Genomic DNA, 21,997 nt, shown 5'->3' with positions numbered 1-21,997 from the left:
GTCAGTGCAGACACGCCTCAAGTTTAGCTTAAAGGTCCAGTGTGTAGGATTTAGTGGCTTCTAGCAATGAGGTTCCAGACTGCAACCAACCAAATAGTCCCCCCTCCCCCCCATGTGTGTAGGAGAACCTATGGCGGCCATGAAATTTGCAAAAAAGACGAAAGGCCTTCTCTAGAGCAAGTGTTTGGTTTGTCCATTCTGGGCTATTGTAGAAACATGGAGGTACAACTTGGCAGGCTCCATGCAAGCCCTCAGGAACAGTGCCTGGCTTTGAAGCCAATTTGACACAGTGGCCAAACTGTGTATTACAACATCACGTGATGCTACTGGGCCCAAAAAGACTTTTGCCCATAGACTTACATTGTGAAAGAGACCTCTGTAAATCAGTGGATCAATTTTTTTGAGCATCACAACCCATATGAAAATCTAGAAGACCCACACAATTAGATTGTTTTATTCTCATTCAAGTTACCCAGAGGGCTAAACTGAAAGTAGCCAGCTCGGCTAGCTGAAGTCGCTAGAGCGCTTGCTCTATGGACCCAATGATATGGAAGCTGCGCGGTAAAGGAAGAAAATATTTTGGCGTCATGCACCACTGAACAGCTTTCATAGGAATGAACGGGGCCCCATCTCCGACACTGATCAGCTAGATGGCACTAAATTCTACACACAGCACCTTTAAAATATGTTGACTAAAACTAGGTTCTTGAACTTGAACTGATCTTTCAGCTGTGTGAATGGTTTGGTGGAGGTTTGATTGAGAAGAAATTACATCAAACTCTGTCTTTTGTTATACTTTTGATTGACAGACCCACAGTGGCAGGAAATTACATACTGTGTGTTTATGGGTGAGCGTCACAGCAGTAATAGATACAAAAACCACACTTAACTGTGTAAGTGTGGTTTTTATATCACAAAGGAAGACCAGTATTACACTATACGCCGGCAACCACATCATCTCTAGGCCTGTGTGTCAAGTATAAGTGGCGTAATTTAGTTCCTATGACATTTATGATACATAATGCCAGAAAAAACACAACTGCCACTCATGATCCGAAACAATTTTGCTGCACACATCAAGCATCGTGTTACTTCTTATATTTAACAGCACTTAAATACTAGAGACAGGAACAGGATTAACACCCACACAGAGTAGGAAGGAAGCAAGATGTGCAGATCAAAGGCTTACACAAGAGAAATAAAAACCTATCATGAAACGTAAAATACAGGAACCCACAAGAATGATAACCTTTATGCCTAGATGAAAAGGAGTGGAGAGATTCACGCATGGTCTGTCAAACTGTGTTTATTTTCCACTTGTACAGTAAATGAGTGTGCGGATGTGACATAAAGGTTTGAAAAAGCTGGCTGCTTGTTCATATCCCAAAAAACAATTTAATTAAAGGATACTTTTCATCTTCTCAGTTTTCAGCTCTTAGTTCACATAACGAAGCCATGATTCCTGTTTGACTGTCTTGAGGTGTCAGCAGAAGACCACGGTTGTTTCGGGAAAAGCTCCAAGTGATGCCGGGCATTGTTTAAACAGTCAAATGTTCACCCCATCTAATAAAAGTTACTATAAAAACACTAAGCCGGGGTCATCCCAGCAGTCAAAGTGAGAGTCCGAAGTGACTGGTTCAGCTACAGCCTGAAACTGGAGGTCTGTAACACACCTGTTTTGTATGTCATTTGCTTGCATTATTGAAAAGAGGACTAAACATGCAGACAATGTGACACATTGCCCCAAACCAGATGGGGTTTGAGACGTTTTTAAATGAGAGGTGCAGGGAAATTCCCCCCACTAAGAAGCTGTGCGATTGATAAACCAGGGGGAAATGGTTTCTGGAACATCACAGTCAAACCCAGTCTTCAATTTGATGTACAGTGAATCATAAAAGTGGTCTGGTTTATGAATCAGTTTAGAGCGAAAAGAGCAGCTCAGATAAATATCCTATCATTTCTTGATGAGACTGAAAAGTGGGGAAAAAATATGAGGAGGTGGCAGAGGGAAAATCAAAATAAAATGTGCAACCATTTAGAACCAAAAATCTGTATTTCGACTGCTGAAAACCTTGTACCACAGTAATAAGAGCACTTTGCTGTTGTAAGATCAGAAGAAATATAGAAATCGTTAGGACAAACCCTGTTCACTTGTTTCATTAACATTTCATCAACTTATTTACAGATGATATACAACTCTATGTAGCTACTGATGCTGTAGACCTGAGCCCCCTTTACTCCCTTGAATACTGCATTTCCAACATCAGCTTATGGAATGACCTAAACAACATTGACAAAATCAGACCTACAGAGAAGCTTTTGCAGACGTGTTATAAATTGGCTACAATTGATTCATTCTAAATCAGAATTTTACAAACTCCCACATTATTTATGAAAAATATCAGTTTAATATTCACTTATTTTTAGGCCAACAGCACTAGTCAAGGTTGTAAATGACCTCAGGGCTAAAACGGTTATAAAAAACTTTCTGTATTAGTACTACTTGACTTCAGTGCAGCCTTTGATACTGTAGATCACTTGATTCTTTTAGGTAGACTTCACAGCCTGATTAGACTTTCTTGCACTGTTTTTTATTGGTTGAAATCTTACCTTACCTTTGTGTAAGCATAGATCAATGTTAATCTAAAAGCTATAAAATAAACTGTGGTGTTCCTCAAGGTCCTTTTTTAGGTCCCACGCTTTTTTACCTCTACATCTTGCCACTTGAAAATGTCATCAGCAGGCATGGCATAAATATCCATAGCTATGCCAATGACATGCAGCGTTATGTTGATGTGCCTCCTGACTACTCAGTATGTTGGCCGATAAGTGCAAAACAACATTACAAAGTGTGAAACAACACATTTAGATTTTGAAAAACATTTTTACATATCATACAACAAAATTAAATGAGCAAAACACTTTTACCAAGGACAAAACTAATTTACATGAAGCGAAAACACCAGTTACCAGTCCCGAAACAAATTTACAAATGACACAATCTTCACGTAAAGGGAAAGTACCAAATACAGAAACGTGACTTGGAAGTGATAAAGTGAGCTGCAATAATCCACCAGCATGTTTCCTCAGCTGCTAAATAAATCATAGACATATATACGTGTATATGTCTATGAAATAAACTAGCTGCTACTATAAATAATTCCAGAGCAAATTTGTACGAACTAAATTTTGTGGGCAATTTAGTTCATTTAATGGATTAATTTGCATTGTAGTTGGTTCATTCATGAGTTAAGCATTGTATAAATTCCACCACCAGGTAATGTGGCTGTAGAGTAAGTAAGGAACGAGTTGTGAAAGCGTCGAGAGAAGAAGAAAACTTGTTCAGTGTTGTACACAGCATGAGAGTAGCAGCTAGTTTATTTCACAGACATATATATGTCTATGGTTTATTTAGCAGCTGAGGAAACATACTGTTGGACTGTCGCAGCTCACTTTATCACTTTGACGTCACTTCTGGTATTTAGTCATTTTTAATTAAGTCATTTAACTTAATTAGTTTTGTCCTTGGTAAAAAAATGTTTACTCATGTACTTTTGTTTTATGATATGTAAAAATATTTTCCAAAATGTGTTTCACACTTTGTAATGTTGTTTTGCACTTCCCAGCCACTGTAACTCAGGAACAATATATGCCATTTTGAACTGTATTCAAGATATCAAATTATGGCTGGCAGAGAATTTTCTACAGCTCAATCAGGAAAAAACAGAAGTCTTGGTTACTGGTACTGAAGACAAAAACTCATTGTGAAACTGCAAGCACTGGCATTAAACCTTTGTCAGCAAAACCTAGGAGTTATCTTTGATTCAGATCTTATTTTGAACGTCACATTGAAAACATAACTAAGAATACATGTTATGATCTTTAGTACATTGCCAGATTGTGACTGTTTCTCTCTCAAGCCAACAGATACACTAATGCATACCTTTACTACCTGCAGGACTGACTATTGTAATGATCTATTTTCTGCCCCCTAAAAAGAATATATCGCAATTTCAATTACTTAAAAAAGTTGTGTGTTGACCAGGATTAGAAAGAGAGCACACATTACACCAATTTTGAAGTCTCTACACTGGCTACCTGTTTGCTTCAGCTGATTTTAAGATCCTTGTATTGATTTATAAGATCTGCTTTTAGCATATGAATCATCTAGAACCATCAGGTCTTCTGGTAGTGGCCTTTTAATTATCCCTCAAGTCAGAACAGAAACCTTCGGCCCGGCATCGTTTTATCACTATGTCCACGTCTCAACTGCCTTCCTGGAGACCTGAGAGTAGACATTCATGGCAGCCAGGGGATGAGCCACACTAACTTTGAGGTTTCCCCTTATTTTTTATCTAGTATCACCAGTAGGTCAAAATCTCCAAATTTACAGACTTAATAAGTGCACATTTTGCACATACATTCATGGTTCCCAGAGACTGAATCCTAATGACTCTGGTGACCCCGACTTTTTTTTATCAAGTGCCTTTAAATTGACACTTGTGGTTCAGAGGGAAATGGACTAACATGCAATTTGGTGGTCTTGCCAATTCCCAGACTTTTCTAGTGTCATTAGCTGGGTAAAGCGTGAATATGAAAATACTTTTTTTTTTTTTTTAAATAGACATTACCGCTTCAAAGATCTGCTATCCTGTCTTTAGACTCAGTCTTGTTTTTAAAACATATACACGTATGAAGACTTTCCCAAGCAGTTTAACTTGCATGCTTCTTTTTTGAATGCAATTCAAAGTTTCATTTTTTGATTAATTTGCCAACTCTTTTTCCTTTGTTCATTTGTTCTGCATTTTGTGTATGAAGGGTGCTACGAGAATAAGGTGTATTGTCATCACTATAATTGTTTACCCACAAAGCAAAGCGCACTATGAAGAAAATCTCTTTGCACAAGCAATGTGAAACAGTCAAATCAAATCTCTTCACATCATAGTTGTAAGTTAATTTAATGGGTTTTATTATTAATTCAGTAACCAGAGAAATAGAATGATAAAAACAAGGTACCAGTTACATTGCATTTCCCTTGTATTTTGTTCTGCAAACTCCCCCCTGGGTCCATCTCCACATCCTTTGTAACAGCAATGAGCATTACCAACATCATCCATTCAGTATTTTGCCAAACATTCACATGGAACAGTGAAATACACGGAGCAGTCTTTTTACAAAAGTACACAACAAACAAGTTGGTTGGAAATAAACAATGACTTAAGAGATATATTTACATGATCTTTAGCCTGATTTTAAAAACATTAAGTAAAATCTGTGTTGTGACAACAAAAAATGTATCTTAAAATAATGTGGTGCCAAAAAAAACCCCACAGCAGCATCTGGTGTGGTGATGTTGGGTCAAAATTATAGTTTTAAAGTTGTGTGTTCTTTATTCCACAAACTGCATACCACCTACTAATGTAAATGATATCTTCTGTAACATGTTAATATACCTTAATTTAAACAGTAATGTATGCACCACATGTACAAGCTATGTTTACAGCTTTGCATGATAAAATCCCACATTAAGACACATAAAGGCCCATTCTCTCCAACATGGAGGAGTGTGAGATAGGCATCTGAGACAACCCACTGGATAGAACAATTGTTGATATGAAAGGTGACCGGCTTGTTCAAATATATGGGTTAAAGTCAAGTATGGGCAATATCATAAAAGCTTGAAGATTAATGCGTAACCGTACAGCTCAGACAAGCAGTATTTTTCAGTGTCACAGTAACTTTTTTTTTAGCTGCACAAGCCACAAAAGGTGATTTATAAAAAAGAAACCACCTGTCAGACTGTTAAGTGGCAGCTTGTAGATTGGGACTTGTGTAATAGACAATCTTACAGGCACTCAAAAACTTCTGTGACTGCTGACCTGACAAATCACATGGACCCCTTGGGGGCAACTTGGTGTAAGTGTCAAAACTGCAGAATCCCTTTCTGTACCATTGCTAACAAAAAAACAACAAAAAAAGACAATGGAAAAGAATGCTAAAGATAAACAAAACAACAAAAAAATAGATACACACAAATAGACAGATAAAGCACCACAGAAAATGTGGTCTCAGTTCCCAGTTTGGTGCGTCTTTGTAGTGCTACACCTGTGCAAGCGGCTGTGTTGACCGACGGCCTGACTTCTTCATGCGGTTACGAGCATACACCCGTAGAAAGAGCGCCAGGAAAACTGTGCCAATGCCGAAGCCACCCACTAAGGTGATGGCGTGACCGTAAAGGAAACAAGAGAGGAGAATGGCGATGGCCTGTCGCAAGGTCATTATGATGGTAAAGATGGCAGCACCAAACTGGTTGATGGTATAGAAGATGAAGAGCTGGCCACATGCCGAGCACACGGAGAGCAAAACGGCATGGAAGGCGAACTCGGAGTGACGTGTCATGAAGGCCACCGAGTCAAAGAAGGCACCCTGCTCCAGCAGCGAGCCGATGGTGAAGAGGCAAGAGAACAAGTTGACACCGAACATCATCTGCACTGATGACATCTTGTACTTGAACAGGTTGTCCTGCCAGTTGGAGGTGAAGCTGTCGAAAACGATGTAGCCGCCAAGGATGATGATCCCGCTGAAGGTGGTGACATTGGATGGGTGCTTGCTGGTTGTGCTGGACAGCAGGAACATGCTGACGCCCACTGAGATGAGCACGGCCGTCAAGTACTCCCAGTACTCATAGCTTTTACGGGAGATTATCTTGCCCATTAGCATGACAGGAATGACCTTGGAGGCCTTGGCCAAGACTTGAGTAGGGAAGCTGATGTACTTGAGGGCCTCGTACTGGCACCAGCTACTCAGGATGTTGGAGAGTGAGGCAAAGGAGTACTTATACATGGGTGCTCCGTGGCGAGGTTGTTTGAACATGATGCACCACAAGCCTGACACGGTCAGAGCCAGGATGCGGTTCATGAAGACCAAGAACTGCGAGTCCTTGAATTTCTCGCCCGCTTCTTCTGGAGTTGTTGCTCCATAGGAACGTGTCATCACCCTCTCCTGTAGGACGCCCCATGTCAGGTATGATACCTAAGTATTAAAAAAAGAAACAACTGTAGTAAGCAGAAATACATTGTTGTTGTTGTTTAGTCCATTATTAATATAAAATATTAAGTACTGCAGCTTTGAGATGGGCCTTTAATATACAGCTTGATTTTATAGATGAGTTTACTGGCCTGCACCAGTGTCTCTTAATCATCCCCAGTAAGCTAAGTACAGACCAAACTGTGAGTGGGATCAAAAACATAAACCAACCCTCCCTAATGCTCTGCAAATAAAAAAACCAAACAAGCAGGTATTATGGAGCTTAAGCAGTACGGAACTATACGTATATAAATGACGGAGTATCCTGGGCGGATCCCTACCTGAAGTCCAGCCGCACAAAAGATCAACTTGACAACCTGTCTGATCGATGAACCTGAATCACCCTCGTTCCTGGGTGCAACTGACGTGTCATCCAAAAGACCCGCCTTGGCCTCACTGCCAAACACACACGTCTTGATCAGAGGGAAGCAAATCCCACTACCTGAGAGAAAGGAAAAACAAACAATATATGAACTTGGGATCAAGGTAACCAGGAACCAGTTTGTTTACTTAAACGGCCACATATTTTCAGATTTATAGGTCCAAACCTGTTTCTAGGTAATTATGGCGCTTGAAGTAGCTAATGAGGAGGTAGCCAGGGATAATGATGGAGGAGTATCCCAGTATGTTGATGAGGAATCGAAAGAGCCAGACATCGCGCCAGCCTTCCAGTAGTGATGACTCTTCTTCTGCGGCAACAGAGGAAGGGAAGAGAAGCAACACCAGTGCAGGCCAAATCCTACGAGGCAATAGAAAAATGCATATTAGGCCACATTGAGAAGTACAAAACACAACAAAAAACCCTAAATTAGTTCAGTTTTATTAGTCATATGTACGCTTACAGAGGGTCAACTGTACAATGTATACAATAGGTAGCCAATAAATTAAGATCATTTGTTTCTTTTAGCATGTCAGCTCCATTTAAGTGTATACCCCTCCTCGTTGCACTGGATGGACACAATCACTTTGTAGCTTTTAATTTAGTCTAACCCATTTATTAGTTCTAAAGCACCCTGACAGGACACCCGAAGGTAGTGTGTCTCCCTGTACTGGGCTGGGACTGATCACTTGAACAGAAGAGTGCTTTGTCATCTTACAGGTTTTGAAGCAGAAGCAACTGTCAGCAGAGTTGCCCTGCACAGCCATTTTGCTATTAGTAATGTCACTACACTGTAAAGAAATGGGTACTCCTATGATTAAGTATTGTTCATATAACGTTTGGAGTACTTGACCCATAAATCACCAGCGTTATTTCTTCAGAGTTTAGAAAACTCCTGACAAAGCCACACAAAATCACAAAATCAGTAGACGTTAAAGTAATTAAGAAGCAGTTCTGTCTTGTCTAGCAAAACACCATCTAACAATAGGTGTAATAGTTGTGGGGTGTATGGGTAATCACATAGGAGAAAAAAACAACCTGTGATGCTCCTTGTTAAACAAGCCATGCAGAGATGGGATGAGCTCCATGGCCTACCTTCACAGACAGCTTAGGTAACACTTTTGATTCAAGCACACCTGTGATGAAACTCTAGCTCCCTAGGAAAAAGGTGTGTTCCTTGCTGCCGTGGCACAGTGTGTGTGTGTATCCCATTCGGAGTGAGGCCAGGGGACCTGTGTGCCTGACTCACACAGAGCCTCTTTGTGTGGGACTCGGCTGTGGCCTGGCCAGCCAATAGCCCACTGAAGCAAGACCTGGGCTCTGAACAAGCAGCTTTTATTACATGCAGGAATGCTCTGCACTGGACGGGCAGCCAACCCACAGACTGCTGTAGAGAGCACTGCCAAAATTCACCTGAGGCGAGAAAGGATTTCTTGTAAAAGGCTGATAGAGCCCTGTGTTAAAATGTGACAGCAGATAATATGGACTGAAACGGAAACATTCCTTTCACTAAAAAAATAATAAAATGGTTCAGTTCTTCATTACAGCTATGTAACTTTTACTCCCTAGCTGCAAGGCAAAGGAAGTTAGCAGCAGTCACCAGCCAAATGCTGGTAAAATATGAAAGAGGCTGATAGATTTCAGACACAAAATCACGATTTACTATTGAGTGGCTGGTGAATTTGAACATTAATCTGACAGAAGCTTGTAGATGTTCATTTTAAACAGTTAATTTCCCATCCTGGAGTGGTCTGAATAAACTAGAAAGAGAACACAGTGAACACATCAATGCAGAATGGAAAAACCCAGACTGGTGTTGCTGTAAATTGTGTGTCCCATCAGATTAAACAATTTCAGACGTATTGCCACTGCATATGTTTTAGCAAATTACAAATTCTGATAGCATTTGTTACCAAAAATAGTGCCAAAGTATTTTAAACTACAAAACTGGAAAAGTGGCATTTAAAAAAGCGAAACATTTTGACCACATTTTAGTCCCACCTATTGAAATAAAGTACTAGAGTGGCAATATAACGTTTGCAACTGAATTGGGTCACCGAATTTACCATTAGGTGATGTAGACCACTGCCTGGGGCCCCCAACTAGGAGGGCCTCAAACAGCTGCAGATTTATTTTGATGTTTAAATATTTCAATATATATATATATATTGAAATATTTTACTATTCTACCTCATTGTACCCCAAAATAGCTCACAACAGGCTGACAAAGCGCTTTCAAAAATGCAAATGTATACTTCTACATGGGAATGCTGTAATCAGCACTACATTTACCTGACAGATGTTACTGGTTATGGTGCAGATTCAGATTTTACTCAAAAAATGTATCAAATATGATGCATTGTTATTGATTAAACTATCCAGCAATATGTAAGAATTCAAAGCTCCTTGTAAACAAGTTGAGTAAATTTAAGTACATTGTGCTGATAATACGTCTCTTTTAAGAAAAATGTTGAATGTAGGACTTAAACAGTATATATATATATATATATATATATATATATATATATATATATATATATATATATATATTAACAAGTTTTACTTAAGAAAACGTTTTGCAGTACTTCCACCCCTGCCAGTACCAACATTTAGTTAGAGAAAGGGTGAAAATAAGACAGTTAGTCCGGGGCCCCCAAATCACTAAATCCCCCACCCCCGGATCTAGCCCACAAACTGTGACACAGACTGACCACAGCTTTACTGCAGCCATATCAGTCCGCAGCTAGCCGAGCTTGTCAACACATTGGTATTTTTTTTATTTTTTAAAAGTATGACACATTTTTCCAGTTAGCTTCTGTCTGGTCTCTAACGTTACCTCCATGAAAAAGAAGGCATTTTCCCCTCACTCTGTGGCCGACACCTGGCGCAGCACACACGCCGACAGACTCAAACGTCCCCGCTGAAACAGAGCATGAAGCCGCCCGGGTCCGACAGGTAGAGGTTTTAATAATTAGGGGATAGTCTTCTTTCGGACTAGCCGCCTTTAGCTCTGATGTCGGCAACTTATCCTCAATAGCCGATGTGTTCACTTGAGCAGGAAAGGCCACCTCCTCCTTTCTCTAGGATGCCCGGAGACGGTGAACAGATGCCCGTCTGCCTACCCTGCCCCCCCTCGGTGTGGAGGAGTAACTGCACATTGCTACTGCTCGCCTGTGGCTGTCAGCGGTGGAGTCCAATGCTGCTGTGGTAAGTACATTCAGTGGTGGAAAGTAACTAAGTACATTTACTCAAATGCTGTTCTTCATTACAATTTTGAAATACAACACAGCCTGTGGTTTCCAAACTTTTTGGCTTTGACTTCATTTCCCTCTAAACTCCCCAGGGCAAATTTGCTTCACTCACCAGCCAAAAAAAGTAATTGCATCCTATTGAGTGGTTTGCAAAAATTGAACATACACTAGCCATTTGGCCAGGAAACAAAAAGTTAATTTACTACCTGTTTACATTTGTGCTTCTCCTACTACAACATGTCAAAAGTCTTCCATGAAAAAAGATGGTTGAAGGTTTTCTGCTGTTTTCTGTGGAAATATATGTCATTATAACAAAATGTAACAAAATTATTGTTAAAAACACATATCTAATGCAAAAACTGGACACGAACTGTAACACTTATATCACAGTCTAAGTGATGTATTTTTGAAAACAGTAATTTAGAGTAAGTACTAGATTGCTCAATTATTAGTGGAACTGGCTTATCTGACTTCAGCTCTTTTTTATAGCAGCACCAGGGTGATCTATACTGTGCATAACACAAATAGTTTCAGAATTTCCCTGGCCATAGACTTAAAGGAGAAGTAGGTGCAGTTTCATTACTCTGTGTTCCAACTGCTGACCGCAGAACTGTGTGTGTCTGTTTAGTAGCTGTCACAAAAATACTGTATGTGCACACTGTCAAACCCTTGTTCCAGAAGAAAGATGCATTTATTGCCTCAGGTTACATAAAGAGTAATCCCTGGTAAGAAATATTTTCACTAATATCCCTCACACGAACATGAATTGAGGATCTGTCGTCAGCTTGTTATTCTACCTGCCTCGCTGCACCTATGTGCTTATACAAGAGAGATACAGCAGGGTGGAATTTCCAGCTGCTCCACAGTCATTGTGCTATAGGAACCATGAGGAAGAAGTCACTTACAGGAAAACAAAAGATACACCTCGTAAAAGCAGCCAACAGGAAACAAAGAAAAGAACTAGGTTGTTTTCACGAAAGAGCCTCGTCACAAAGTCTGCGCATTATGGTTTATTACAGTACATGAATTTCCTCTTAGCTGCAAGTTCTGACCAGTCATACAAATCAAACTAGTAATTTATATACATACTTGACATGGAAAAAAAGAGTGAAGAACAAAAATTTAGATATAGATTTTTAAATGTGTGCTAAAAAGGGCTTATCAAATTACCCCTCCTTTCACTCACATGGCATAGAAAATGTATCGAGTGTCTTGTTTCTGTGTGTATGTCTGAGGTCAAAGTGTTTCATGAAGCTCTTCACCAGTACAGAACAGATATTAATTAGATCATTTTTATTATGTTTGTGTTTGTACATATTTCACGCAGCACTTAAGCCAGTAAACAAGCCACAATCTTCACAGACCTTCTTGTACCCAGAAAGGACAAAATGCAGTACGTTTTTTTTTCCATTTTATTACAAAATATACAAGCTCATAATTGCTTATATTAACTAAACAGCCCAGTGTAATTAAAATCCACAAAGAATGGTAAACATTTTCAGCAGATGAAGGGGGGGGGGGGGGGGGGGGGGGGGAACAGATAAATAGAGAAAACATCAAGCAGCAAACCTAACAATCAAAGAGATTAAGCTGTGTTTTGTGATATTATGTTGTTATATTGGCTTTTAGTTTACTTAACAAAATGCAGGGTTACGATCAATTTGTCTTTTTTAGGACTGCAAATCTCTTTGAAAACAAACAGTTAGGTTTCCATTTTCCATTTAGTACATCGTACATGATTTTTCATTACATTCCTCATAAAAGCCTTGCTGTGGCTGCAATGAAAAGCCAGCCCTTTTTTTTTTTTAGAGATAGAAACACAAAAATCGGACTTTCATTACAACCCAATAGGCATCAAAGCACTGATTAAACTGTGGAAAAAAAAGCAATTTGAATGTTGAATTTCTAACCATTGAAAATGGCCTGACGTGACAAAGAGGTAGATTTTTAAGAGAGTTTTAGATACATTTTTAATGTTGATAGAAAGTTTGGCACTCACAGTGAGGTGGCTTTCGTTGCGAAGTAAAACCCCTTCAAATGCATGCAGAAAAAGACAGAATATTTGAGTTCAAACTCAAAAACATTGATTTGTTAAAAACATTTTTAAGCATTATCACTCTGTTTCTCAGAGGGAAGGAACATTTATATGGTGCGCATATTTGTCGAGATAATATATAAATACAGATTAAAATCAGATTTTACTACTATAAGATGCACTAATTAATGAAAACTTCAGCTCAAATACAGCTTTTCAAACATAGGTTGTAGCTGCAGTAAGCCTCTACACAAATTCCAAGATCGCTGTTCAGCCTGCGATTCAGCTGCACCACCCAGTTCAAAAGTTCATGCCAACCACCGACCTCCCGGAGATTTGAATGTCATCAAATGGAAATAAAGCCAAAATCTGAAAGACAAGGACACAGAGGGTTATATTTTACTGCCTTTTCTTCTTATCAATTGTAGTGCTTGCCAAATTTTAGAGAACAAGCATTCAGTATTAATGAAAGTGTAGCAGTTGAAGTTATGGAAGTGTGTGATTTAAAAATAAATGCTTTTCAACTCTTATCACTGTAGCCCTAAATAGCTTTTTGTGCTATTTACTGAATCATGTAAATGTTATCTTTATTTTATCATTGTCATCAAATCCCATGAAAAGACAGATTTCCCTAATCTGTCTGTGGCATTAGCCACACAAGCCGATTTGTTTCCGCTGAAGACATACATCTTTAAAAAAGAGTCAAAAATATATCATTTATTCTTCTCAAATTTCATATAACAGCTGAGAACTGCTTTTTTAAAATTTATTTTTTTAGCAAATATTACTCAAGCAGGAGTAAATGCATTTATTGGGAAAATATTGTCAGTATTAATGCCCTAGTGAGTATTTACAGCAGTAGGATGCTGGTGGGAGGGATTTGAAAATAAACTACATTACCCATATTCATGGTATTGAAGGATTATGTCACCCAGTACAACAAAGTGGCTCACTGATGTTTTTTTAATAGTTTTTTGGACAACACTGGAGGTCGATAGCATAGTGGAATAAGATATATCAGACTTTGGCAAAGACAATACAATAATATCATAATAAGTGCCTCTAACTGTCAGTCACAATAACTCACATCATTTTTGCCATCAGCCAGATCTAACGCTGTCTCATCCTCCATGTTTCGCAGCATCGTGTCAGCACCGGACTGAAATAGGAGGTTGGCGATGGTGGTATCCTGCCTCCCCACTGCGAGATGCAAGGGCGTGCAGCCATTAAACATGGCAGCATCCACATTGGCTCCCCCATTGAGCAGCAGCTTTACTGATGTGACGTCATGCAGCTCAACAGCAAGATGAAGAGCTGTTTTGCCGCTGGTTCCCTCCTGGGAAGGAGGGCAGAAGAAAGAAAAAGGAAAAGAACATGATCAACTCCTGGGACAATAACATGAAGTAGGTCATTTGGGTTAATTTGCACTCATTATCTTCTAATTTTGCATGGAAAATGTACAGTAAGCTTTACAAATGTTAGTAATAGAAGCATTGGAATTAATAATCATAACGAATCGGATGTGAGGCAGAGTGATATGTTGGGACGGTGATTTAAACTGAGAAGAATGTCTGGGGTAGTTTCATGACTGACTGCCATGTTCCCCTTCCATCATTAGCACGTTTAGAGTGGCGGTCCAGCCCAGCCTAATCATATCTCAAATCTAATTATGTCCCTATGAATCCTGCAGAAAGCTTTGAGCACAGCTCATATCACTATCAGTGTTGCACAGGTGCAGCAAATTTATAGACAGGAAAACAACATAACTCCTGGCACAGTAAAGTAGAGTGTGAAAAGGACAATTGTGATTATAAATACTGGTGCATTAGTGGATTATTGTGCAGGAAAATATTATTCTGACTAATGAAACTAGATTATATAAAAGCAAAACTGTACAAAAACCCAAAAAACCCTACTAATGATCCATCAGTAAAGTCAGTAGTCATTTGGCAGACTAACCTGGATATTCAGGTCTGCTTCCTTGTTCATCAAGAGGTTCATCATCTGATGTTGCCTGTTCAGTGCAGCCAAGTGAAGACAGGCAAGACCTGTAAGTATACATCAGGCTCATTTTTTATGTCAAAGCGAATGAAGGATGCATTGTGAGAGTCAAGTGTTTTTCCAAATGACAAACTCAAACTGTGACACCGGGCTGACATAAATCAACTCAAATCAGCCACATTTGTACCATCTTTGTGAGGGTTTCTTCTGGTTCTATACAAAGCTGAAGAAATGTAGCTTCAAAAACTGAAAGATGTTAAACTTCAGTCTTTTTCCACCCCTTACAGGCTTATGACTCCCTTAAAAATTTCCCAGACTGTTTAAACTGGCAATGAAATTTCACTGATTCAGTTTATGTAAGATGTTTCCTTAAATGCTACGTTGTTTGACCAATAGATATCTTGTTAATCATTTACTTTATAGAGTGCACTACATTAAAACCACCAAAAGGCTGTGTTGCTGTGTACAGTTGGACATACTGAAAAATCTGAGTTGCTTAATCTTGGAGGTTTAATTTCAGCACAACCCACAGACAAATAAACACACAAACGGTGCAGACACACAAAAATGTGTTGAATTAAAAACAATGAATTCCTGGCTAATAATGCCCTGCAGCAGTTAGTCTTTTTTTCCCACCTCTCCAGTTCTGTGTTTCCAGGATTGGTGCCAGCTTGCTGGGGGAAACCTCTCTGGTCATCTCAGTGGCACACTTCACCTGTCCTTGCTGACAGGCCACATGGAGCGCTGTGTTTCCATTCTGGTCCTGCAACTCCAGACTGGCCCCTTTTTCCACTAGACTCTTCGCTATTTCTGTCAGGTTCAGGTAGGTTGCCAGGTGCAAGGGGCTCTGGGAATCACCAAAAAACATACCACATCTTAGCATAAAGAAGGATGTGATATGCATGATTTTAAATATCTTCACCAGACATTACACTTCCTCTACTTTTAACAGCCAAAATGTTTAATCAAAACAAGAGTCAATACATAATTTAATCATCAGTAATAAAAAATAATTGTTAGGTTCCTAATTAAGTTGTGCTTTGTGCTGCCACTGTCCTTCAACCTGCCTCTTCTACTTTAGTAAGGGATTTCCTGCATTTCCCAGAATGCCTCTCAACAATCTGCAGACAACAGGCCTCGACTTGCTGCATTCAGCTGATGGTTAAATGTATGAATAAAGAGAGAAGAAACTTTTGCAGCCAACAAAGTTTTTTGTTTTTTTTTAAAGATTTTTTTTCCGGCATAGACACCTTTATTCAACAGTAGACAGACAGGAAACATGGGAGAGAGAGAGGGGGGTGTGACATGCAACACGGACCTCCGGCCAGGATTCGAACCGGGTCGGCTGCGTACGTGGCATGCGCTCTAACCACTCGACAACCTGCGCGCCTTGCAGCCAACAAAGTTGCGCTTCTTTTCAACAAACATGTTTTAACTGCAGTCTGATCAGTTAAAGGGTACTGTGGGTGTAGAGTTTGATATCTGTCTTTTTCATATTATGGGATTCATTTTTGATTACAATCTATTTGGAGTGTACTTCTGTGTATCTGTGCATCTGTGCAACACAACAAAAACTACAAAAATGTGGCTTGAAAATGCATCAGCATCAGGCTGTTTGTCAATCAGTGTTCAAATGTGTTAGGGCAGATTCTTTTAAATACCTTAAAGTGTCAATGAAAATTCTTCTTGTTAAAATCTCAAAATGTGAGGTCTTAGAATGAGTATTAAGAGGAAATTAAAACATTAGAGCAGGGCTAAATGAGTCACTGTGTGAAGTGCTGAGTCTTAGCTTCTGATGTTTCCTTTAACAGCTCTGTCAGTTTGCTCTACCTTAACTTTGCTTTCTACCCTGACAAAGACCCAGGTCTGACATCTTGTAGGACTGGAACAATTCCTCCACCCACATCCACACAAGGATACACTCCACAGCTCCCTGTGGTTCTATTTCTACAGGAGGTAGAGGAGGGGAGTTTCCATTCAAAGTCCCTTATGAGCTAACACTGGAACCACCCACAGTGACGTCCCTGAGAGAGGACAGACTGCAAATAAAGAGGAACAACACTTCTCTGGAAGTACACAGATATAAATAATATTGTCGTTTCCACAATCAAGATACTGATAATTGCGGAAGCCATCTAGGATTGAAAAGTTCCCGTGGAAGCTGCAGTATGCTTGTGTGATTGAAAGAGCAATGCTGGAACTGCACTTCTTACCTGGTACAAATTGTTTTGGATGTCCAGGACTTCTTTTGGGAATAGCTGTATCAACTGATGAGTGATATATTCATCTTCATGGATGATTGCTAAGTGCAGGATTCTACAGGAGTGGCAAAAAGAAAATCAGCATTTAGTCCATTATGCTTGCAAAAACATGTAGGACTACTTCATATCATATTGAGCAATCAAAAGCAGCACTTTTGAGTAGTAGGGGTGGAAAAACTGCAATTCAACATGAGGCAGAGAATGTTGCCTCATAATTTTCCTCAGTATTCATCTCAAGAAACAACCTAGAAATGTAACACTCAGTGGGCTGAATGGCAAGTCTGAGTGGTAAGGGCATTGAGCAATGCAAGAATTTCTAGAAAAGATAAAGTGGCAAGCTGTCAACGTAATGAGGAGGGGTTAAAAGCAGCTGTCAGAGGCTGCAAACTTGTGGGGTTTAATTGAAACACTTAGTCAAATGACAAAACAAAAACACACTAACCTCAAACCCTGAGTGGGAAGTTGGAGCAAACAAATGTGCGCAAAAAGCAGGAAATGGAACCAAGTATTAGTGCTTAATTTAGACTAACGTAGAACAACAGGGCCTCATTTTAAAAAGAGGATTTTCACAGGTTTAAATCAATTCTTTAGCGTCATGCAGTATGACGGAGTTGACCAATTTTACCACACCGTGTTATGAGTGAGGATGTTTTTATTACTGCACTCGGTTTGCTCTCTTTCATTATTCATAGTTAAAGATCAGCAATGACACACAGTTGTTTTTATTTTAGAGCAAATACGTGCATGAATTAAATGTCATTCAGCCAAAATGGGGGCCACGATTTTTCTTCAGACCCAGACAGTGTGGGATCAGACGTTCCCACAAAGTCTCAGTGCATAGACTTTTCATTTATCTCCGTTTTGTACACGTCAGCAACAAATCGTGTTTTTTTAAGAGTTATCTGCAGTTGCATGTAGTCTAGCATGATGACTAAGATTTTAACCTACATGCACCCTCAGAACAACACTGCAATTCTCTTGACTTAAAGATCAATAAATTCATAGTAGTGTAACATCTGATTGATTTAACACGCATCTGCAATTACTGTGCAATGTTACTCTTTAACTGGCCAGTCAATAAAATAGATTTGCTGCCCCTTTAAATCACGAGCTGCACAATAAGGATATAATTCTATAATATGCAAGGAAATATTACAAAAAAATCAGCTGTAATACATCTCACATTCTGTGTTAATGGTTAGGACACATCTCTAAAGAAAAGGGAAGGAGTTGTGAACAGAATCTATGCAGTGTGTTACAAAATATAACTAAAACTCAAAAATTTCACTATTTAACGTGATTAGCTCATCGTCAAAGTATCAAATGGCAACTATTTTGACAATTAACATTAGATTTAAAGCTGCAACGACTAATCGATGAAGCGATTTGTTGATCGACAGAAAATTAATCTGCAAATATTGTGATATGCTATTAATCGCTTTCTAAAATGTGAGAATTTGATGCCTTTTTGGGTTTTGGACTTTTGGCCAAATGAAACAGGACAACTGAAGACGTCACCTCAGACTGTGGGAACATAACGGGCATTTTTTCTGGCATTTTAAAGACAAATTGATGAATTTGGTGATTAATCAAGAAAATACTCTGCAGATGAATCAATAATGAAAATAATAGTGTTGTTTCCACTATTTTCTGATATTTTATAGACCAAATGACGTTTAAATCAAGAAGACAATCAGTAGATTAATCAATAATGAAAATCATGAGTTGCAGCCTTTAACTAAAATTAGTGCAACAAAGTCAAAGTTTCTACGTCTTTACAAGACAACAAAAACATGTAGGCTAGGGTTTATTTTCATTGTTGATTAATCTGTCAATTATTTCACTGATCAAACATGTCAAAGATGTCGGAAAATGCCAAAAAATTTTGATAACTGTTTCCCATAGCCCAAGAAGATGTCCTTAAATGTCTTCCTTTGTCCCAACCAAACAGTCCATAACCTAAAGATTTATTTTACTATCATAGAAGAATAGATAAACCAAAAATATTTACATTTTAGGAGTTGTAATCAGAGGATTTGGACATTTCTACTTAAAAAAATTACTCAAAACGATTTATCAGTTATCAAAATATTTGGCAATTAATTTTCTGTTGATCGACTTACTGATTAATCAACTAATAGTTACAGCTTTAATGTAGTTATCTAATTTAAACACCTATAAACTGGAAAAAAATGAAGTGATTAAGAACCATTTTCTGATTTAAAATACCTGTGGGAAACAGTATCAGTCAATAAATGATCCTAACATTGGTATTTAGTGAATGGAAAATGGATCACACAGATCGTAATATAATGTCAAATCCATTTTTGTTGCACCAGTAAAGTCATCATTGGGTGGTTTAAATGTCTGCAGACTAGTGGCTTACTAGGCAGTCAACCCTGTGATCAAACATCTCTCATCAGTGTGAGAGGAACTTCCTGGTTTGAGTAAGACGTGAATGAATAAGACCTAAAAAAAAAAATAAATAAAATCCCACAGGGGAAAATAAAACTTTGCATGGTTGTCTCTCAATCTAAGCAGCGCAGTGCAGTGTGTTTCAGGTGTTTTTTCCCCTCCCAGGTATCTATAGTTAGGGTGTGAGAATGAAACCATGTGGCCCTAACAATCAGCAAGCGGAAATGAAAAGAGGTCAAAGACACAATAACACTTCTGCAATGCTGTGAATCCATCAATTGCTGGCTTAAAGAGTCATTTAAAAGCCTCCATGAACGTCAAAACAGACTGATGACATAGCAACACTCAATGAGTGGGACACAAAAGGACTAACATGAGCTGATAAGAGACTGTCAGAGACTGTGTGGAGGCTGAGGTGTTTGGACTGTGTGCAAAAAGCTGCAGTTTCATTTACTCAAACTGAAAGATGAACAGCAGCAAAAAGGTAACCGGCTGACATTTTTAGAAGTTGCAAATCCTTCCACTGCTCGGGTTAAAAAGAAGAAAAAAGAAATGAGAAAGCAGCTAGTGAATCCAATAAAAACATGCGTACACTGTCCTATCCTGATCAACAAGTTCTTGGATCAAAAGCAAGCCACACTGCTGCCTCACAGCATGTGCTTTGTCTGTATATTGTATGGGGAAGTCCAGGCCTATCTGTTTCACTTCTGTTTTCTGATTGAGCGACGCCTCAGAGGAGTCCATCCACATTTCATGACATGGACAAAGTTCATTAAAAAAAGAAAAGAAAAAAAAGTCTGCAGTATCACAGTGCTTTGAAATCCCCTTCAAAACCAGTGGGAGAGGCTGTGTGATTCAGTCAATGAAAGGTGGTTTATGGGTGTTTCAGTTAATCATATCCTCTGATATAAAACAGACAGGCGCTGTTTATAGACTATTTACTATTCGATTAGTCGGCTACTGACTGACGTGAGGATTTGCTGCTTTTCTGGGTTTTATATGACTATAAAGTGAATATTGGGTTTTGGGCTGTTGGTTGGAAAAAACCCAAAACATATGAAAATGACATCTTGGACTGTGAAAGCTTGTGATGCACATGTTTCAAGATAAATTGTATTTTATAGACCAAACAATGAATCAAGGAAATAATCAGCAGATTAAATCTATGATTAAAGTAGCAGCAGCCATGTGATCACCAGAGCTGCTGGTTTTACAGAAAACATCACCTGGGTGCTGACGCACTGTGGTAATTTAATGCTCAGACACAAGGGGGGATTTTTTAATTAATTTATGAGAATTAATAAATAGAAAAAAATGTCCCTAACCCCAATTTTGCTCATTCTGTGACACTACAGACTACTTAATTGAAGATGTATGCTAAATTAGAGCAAACAACAGGTTAGTGGAGAAAAAGCTGATCAAAACATTCAGTTAGTGCAAGAGTCAGTAGTCAGGACTAAGAGGTTAGTGCAAGACACGAGTGTGCAGCAGCTGTGGGCCTTTCAGCAAACACCCAGACGAGTTAGAAAATGATTTGCTTTTAAATAAGCTGAGAAAACAAACCAAAACCTACGTGTCTCCATCTTCAGTAATAGTTGTGAGAAAGTTCTCCTGCTCAGAGAGCTCAGAGCTCTCTGTCTGTTCCTCCTGGGCGCAAGAAAGCGTGCAGCCCTGCACTATCTCTGAAAGACTCTCCACTGTGATAGACGACGAGCCGTAGGCTGAATCCAGGCGCTCATCCGCGGTGGAAAACTTGTCCGTCGGCCCGCTGAAGTCGATGCTCGGCTCCTGCGGCTCCTCTGACTTCTGTATAGAGCGATACGAGTCAATGGCCGAGTCTGTGCGGTTATCATCCAGCAAGTCATCTTTCGTACAGTCGTCGCTCGCCATGGTGGCTGGGTTTCCCCCTCCCTCCTTCCCCGAGGATTTAAAGGCTACTCGCGGGTGTTGCCGCCGCTCGGTGCTCGGTGATGTGCCCGGAGGAGGGCAGCCTGCTGCTGACACCTGAGGAAACCCCCCGCTCCTTTGTACAACCAGAGGAAGGAGCTACTGCGTCTCATACCACTAACCGAGAATACATTACCCCAAAGCAACAGGCGGGCCCTCAGTCTTTAAACACTATAGGTTTGTATAACTTTCCAACATACATTCCAGACTTGGTGAAATGGGTTAAAAACAAACGAAAGAGGCGAAACGGTTGCCCGTCGTCTAAATATCCGGTAACGGCATGAGCTCCAGGCGGAGAGCGTATGAGCAATGAAAGGCGATGAGGGGAAGAGCTGACATATGAAAGCTTAAGCTGTTTTTGTCACGCTGGGGAATCCCCGGTGCGCGAGACCACACACACACACACACACACACACACACACACACACACACACACACACACACACACACACACACACACACACACACACACACTCGCGCGCACACACACTGTTGTGTTTCCATCACTTCAGAGGACCTTACATTGACTTACATTCATTTCCAGCAGACCTAACCTAACACTAATCTTTAACCTAACCTTAACTAAACTAACATTAACTTTAAAGTGGGAGGCAAGTCCCCA

At 39.5% G+C, this 21,997-nt stretch overlaps 2 protein-coding genes across 2 annotated transcripts; both read right to left on the bottom strand.

The window, feature by feature from the left end:
* Positions 1 to 4,951: 4,951 nt before the first annotated feature.
* On the bottom strand, positions 4,952 to 10,488 carry slc35b2 (solute carrier family 35 member B2). The gene is made up of 4 exons (XM_062436751.1): positions 10,302 to 10,488; positions 7,635 to 7,825; positions 7,368 to 7,528; positions 4,952 to 7,032 (listed from the first exon to the last, which is right to left on the bottom strand). Exons 1-4 carry the CDS (start codon positions 10,319 to 10,321, stop codon positions 6,100 to 6,102), a joined length of 1,305 nt encoding a protein of 434 aa, XP_062292735.1. The 5' UTR covers positions 10,322 to 10,488; the 3' UTR covers positions 4,952 to 6,099.
* Positions 10,489 to 12,110: 1,622 nt separating this feature from the next.
* On the bottom strand, positions 12,111 to 21,811 carry nfkbie (nuclear factor of kappa light polypeptide gene enhancer in B-cells inhibitor, epsilon). The gene is made up of 6 exons (XM_062436752.1): positions 21,002 to 21,811; positions 16,966 to 17,068; positions 15,389 to 15,599; positions 14,711 to 14,799; positions 13,839 to 14,087; positions 12,111 to 13,120 (listed from the first exon to the last, which is right to left on the bottom strand). The coding sequence occupies exons 1-6, from the start codon at positions 21,316 to 21,318 to the stop codon at positions 13,052 to 13,054; spliced, it is 1,038 nt and encodes a 345-aa protein (XP_062292736.1). The 5' UTR covers positions 21,319 to 21,811; the 3' UTR covers positions 12,111 to 13,051.
* Between the last annotated feature and the right edge of the window lie 186 nt (positions 21,812 to 21,997).

This window comes from Scomber scombrus, chromosome 17, assembly GCF_963691925.1.
Source record: "Scomber scombrus chromosome 17, fScoSco1.1, whole genome shotgun sequence".
Taxonomy (NCBI): domain Eukaryota; kingdom Metazoa; phylum Chordata; class Actinopteri; order Scombriformes; family Scombridae; genus Scomber; species Scomber scombrus.
This window is presented reverse-complemented; position numbering and strand designations above follow the sequence as displayed.

Excerpts from the sequence above, each read along its gene's own strand:
- slc35b2 (XM_062436751.1), bottom strand. The coding sequence starts at position 10,321 with ATGCCTTCTTTTTCATGGAG. Across the intron at positions 7,826-10,301 it reads ATGCCTTCTTTTTCATGGAG|GATTTGGCCTGCACTGGTGT; the intron begins GTAACGTTAGAG and ends ATTGCCTCGTAG. Across the intron at positions 7,033-7,367 it reads TTTGTGCGGCTGGACTTCAG|GTATCATACCTGACATGGGG; the intron begins GTAGGGATCCGC and ends TTTAATACTTAG.
- nfkbie (XM_062436752.1), bottom strand. The coding sequence starts at position 21,318 with ATGGCGAGCGACGACTGTACGAAAGATGACTTGCTGGATGATAACCGC. Across the intron at positions 17,069-21,001 it reads ATTACTGAAGATGGAGACAC|AATCCTGCACTTAGCAATCA; the intron begins GTAGGTTTTGGT and ends CCACTCCTGTAG. Across the intron at positions 14,800-15,388 it reads GGAAACACAGAACTGGAGAG|GTCTTGCCTGTCTTCACTTG; the intron begins GTGGGAAAAAAA and ends GTATACTTACAG.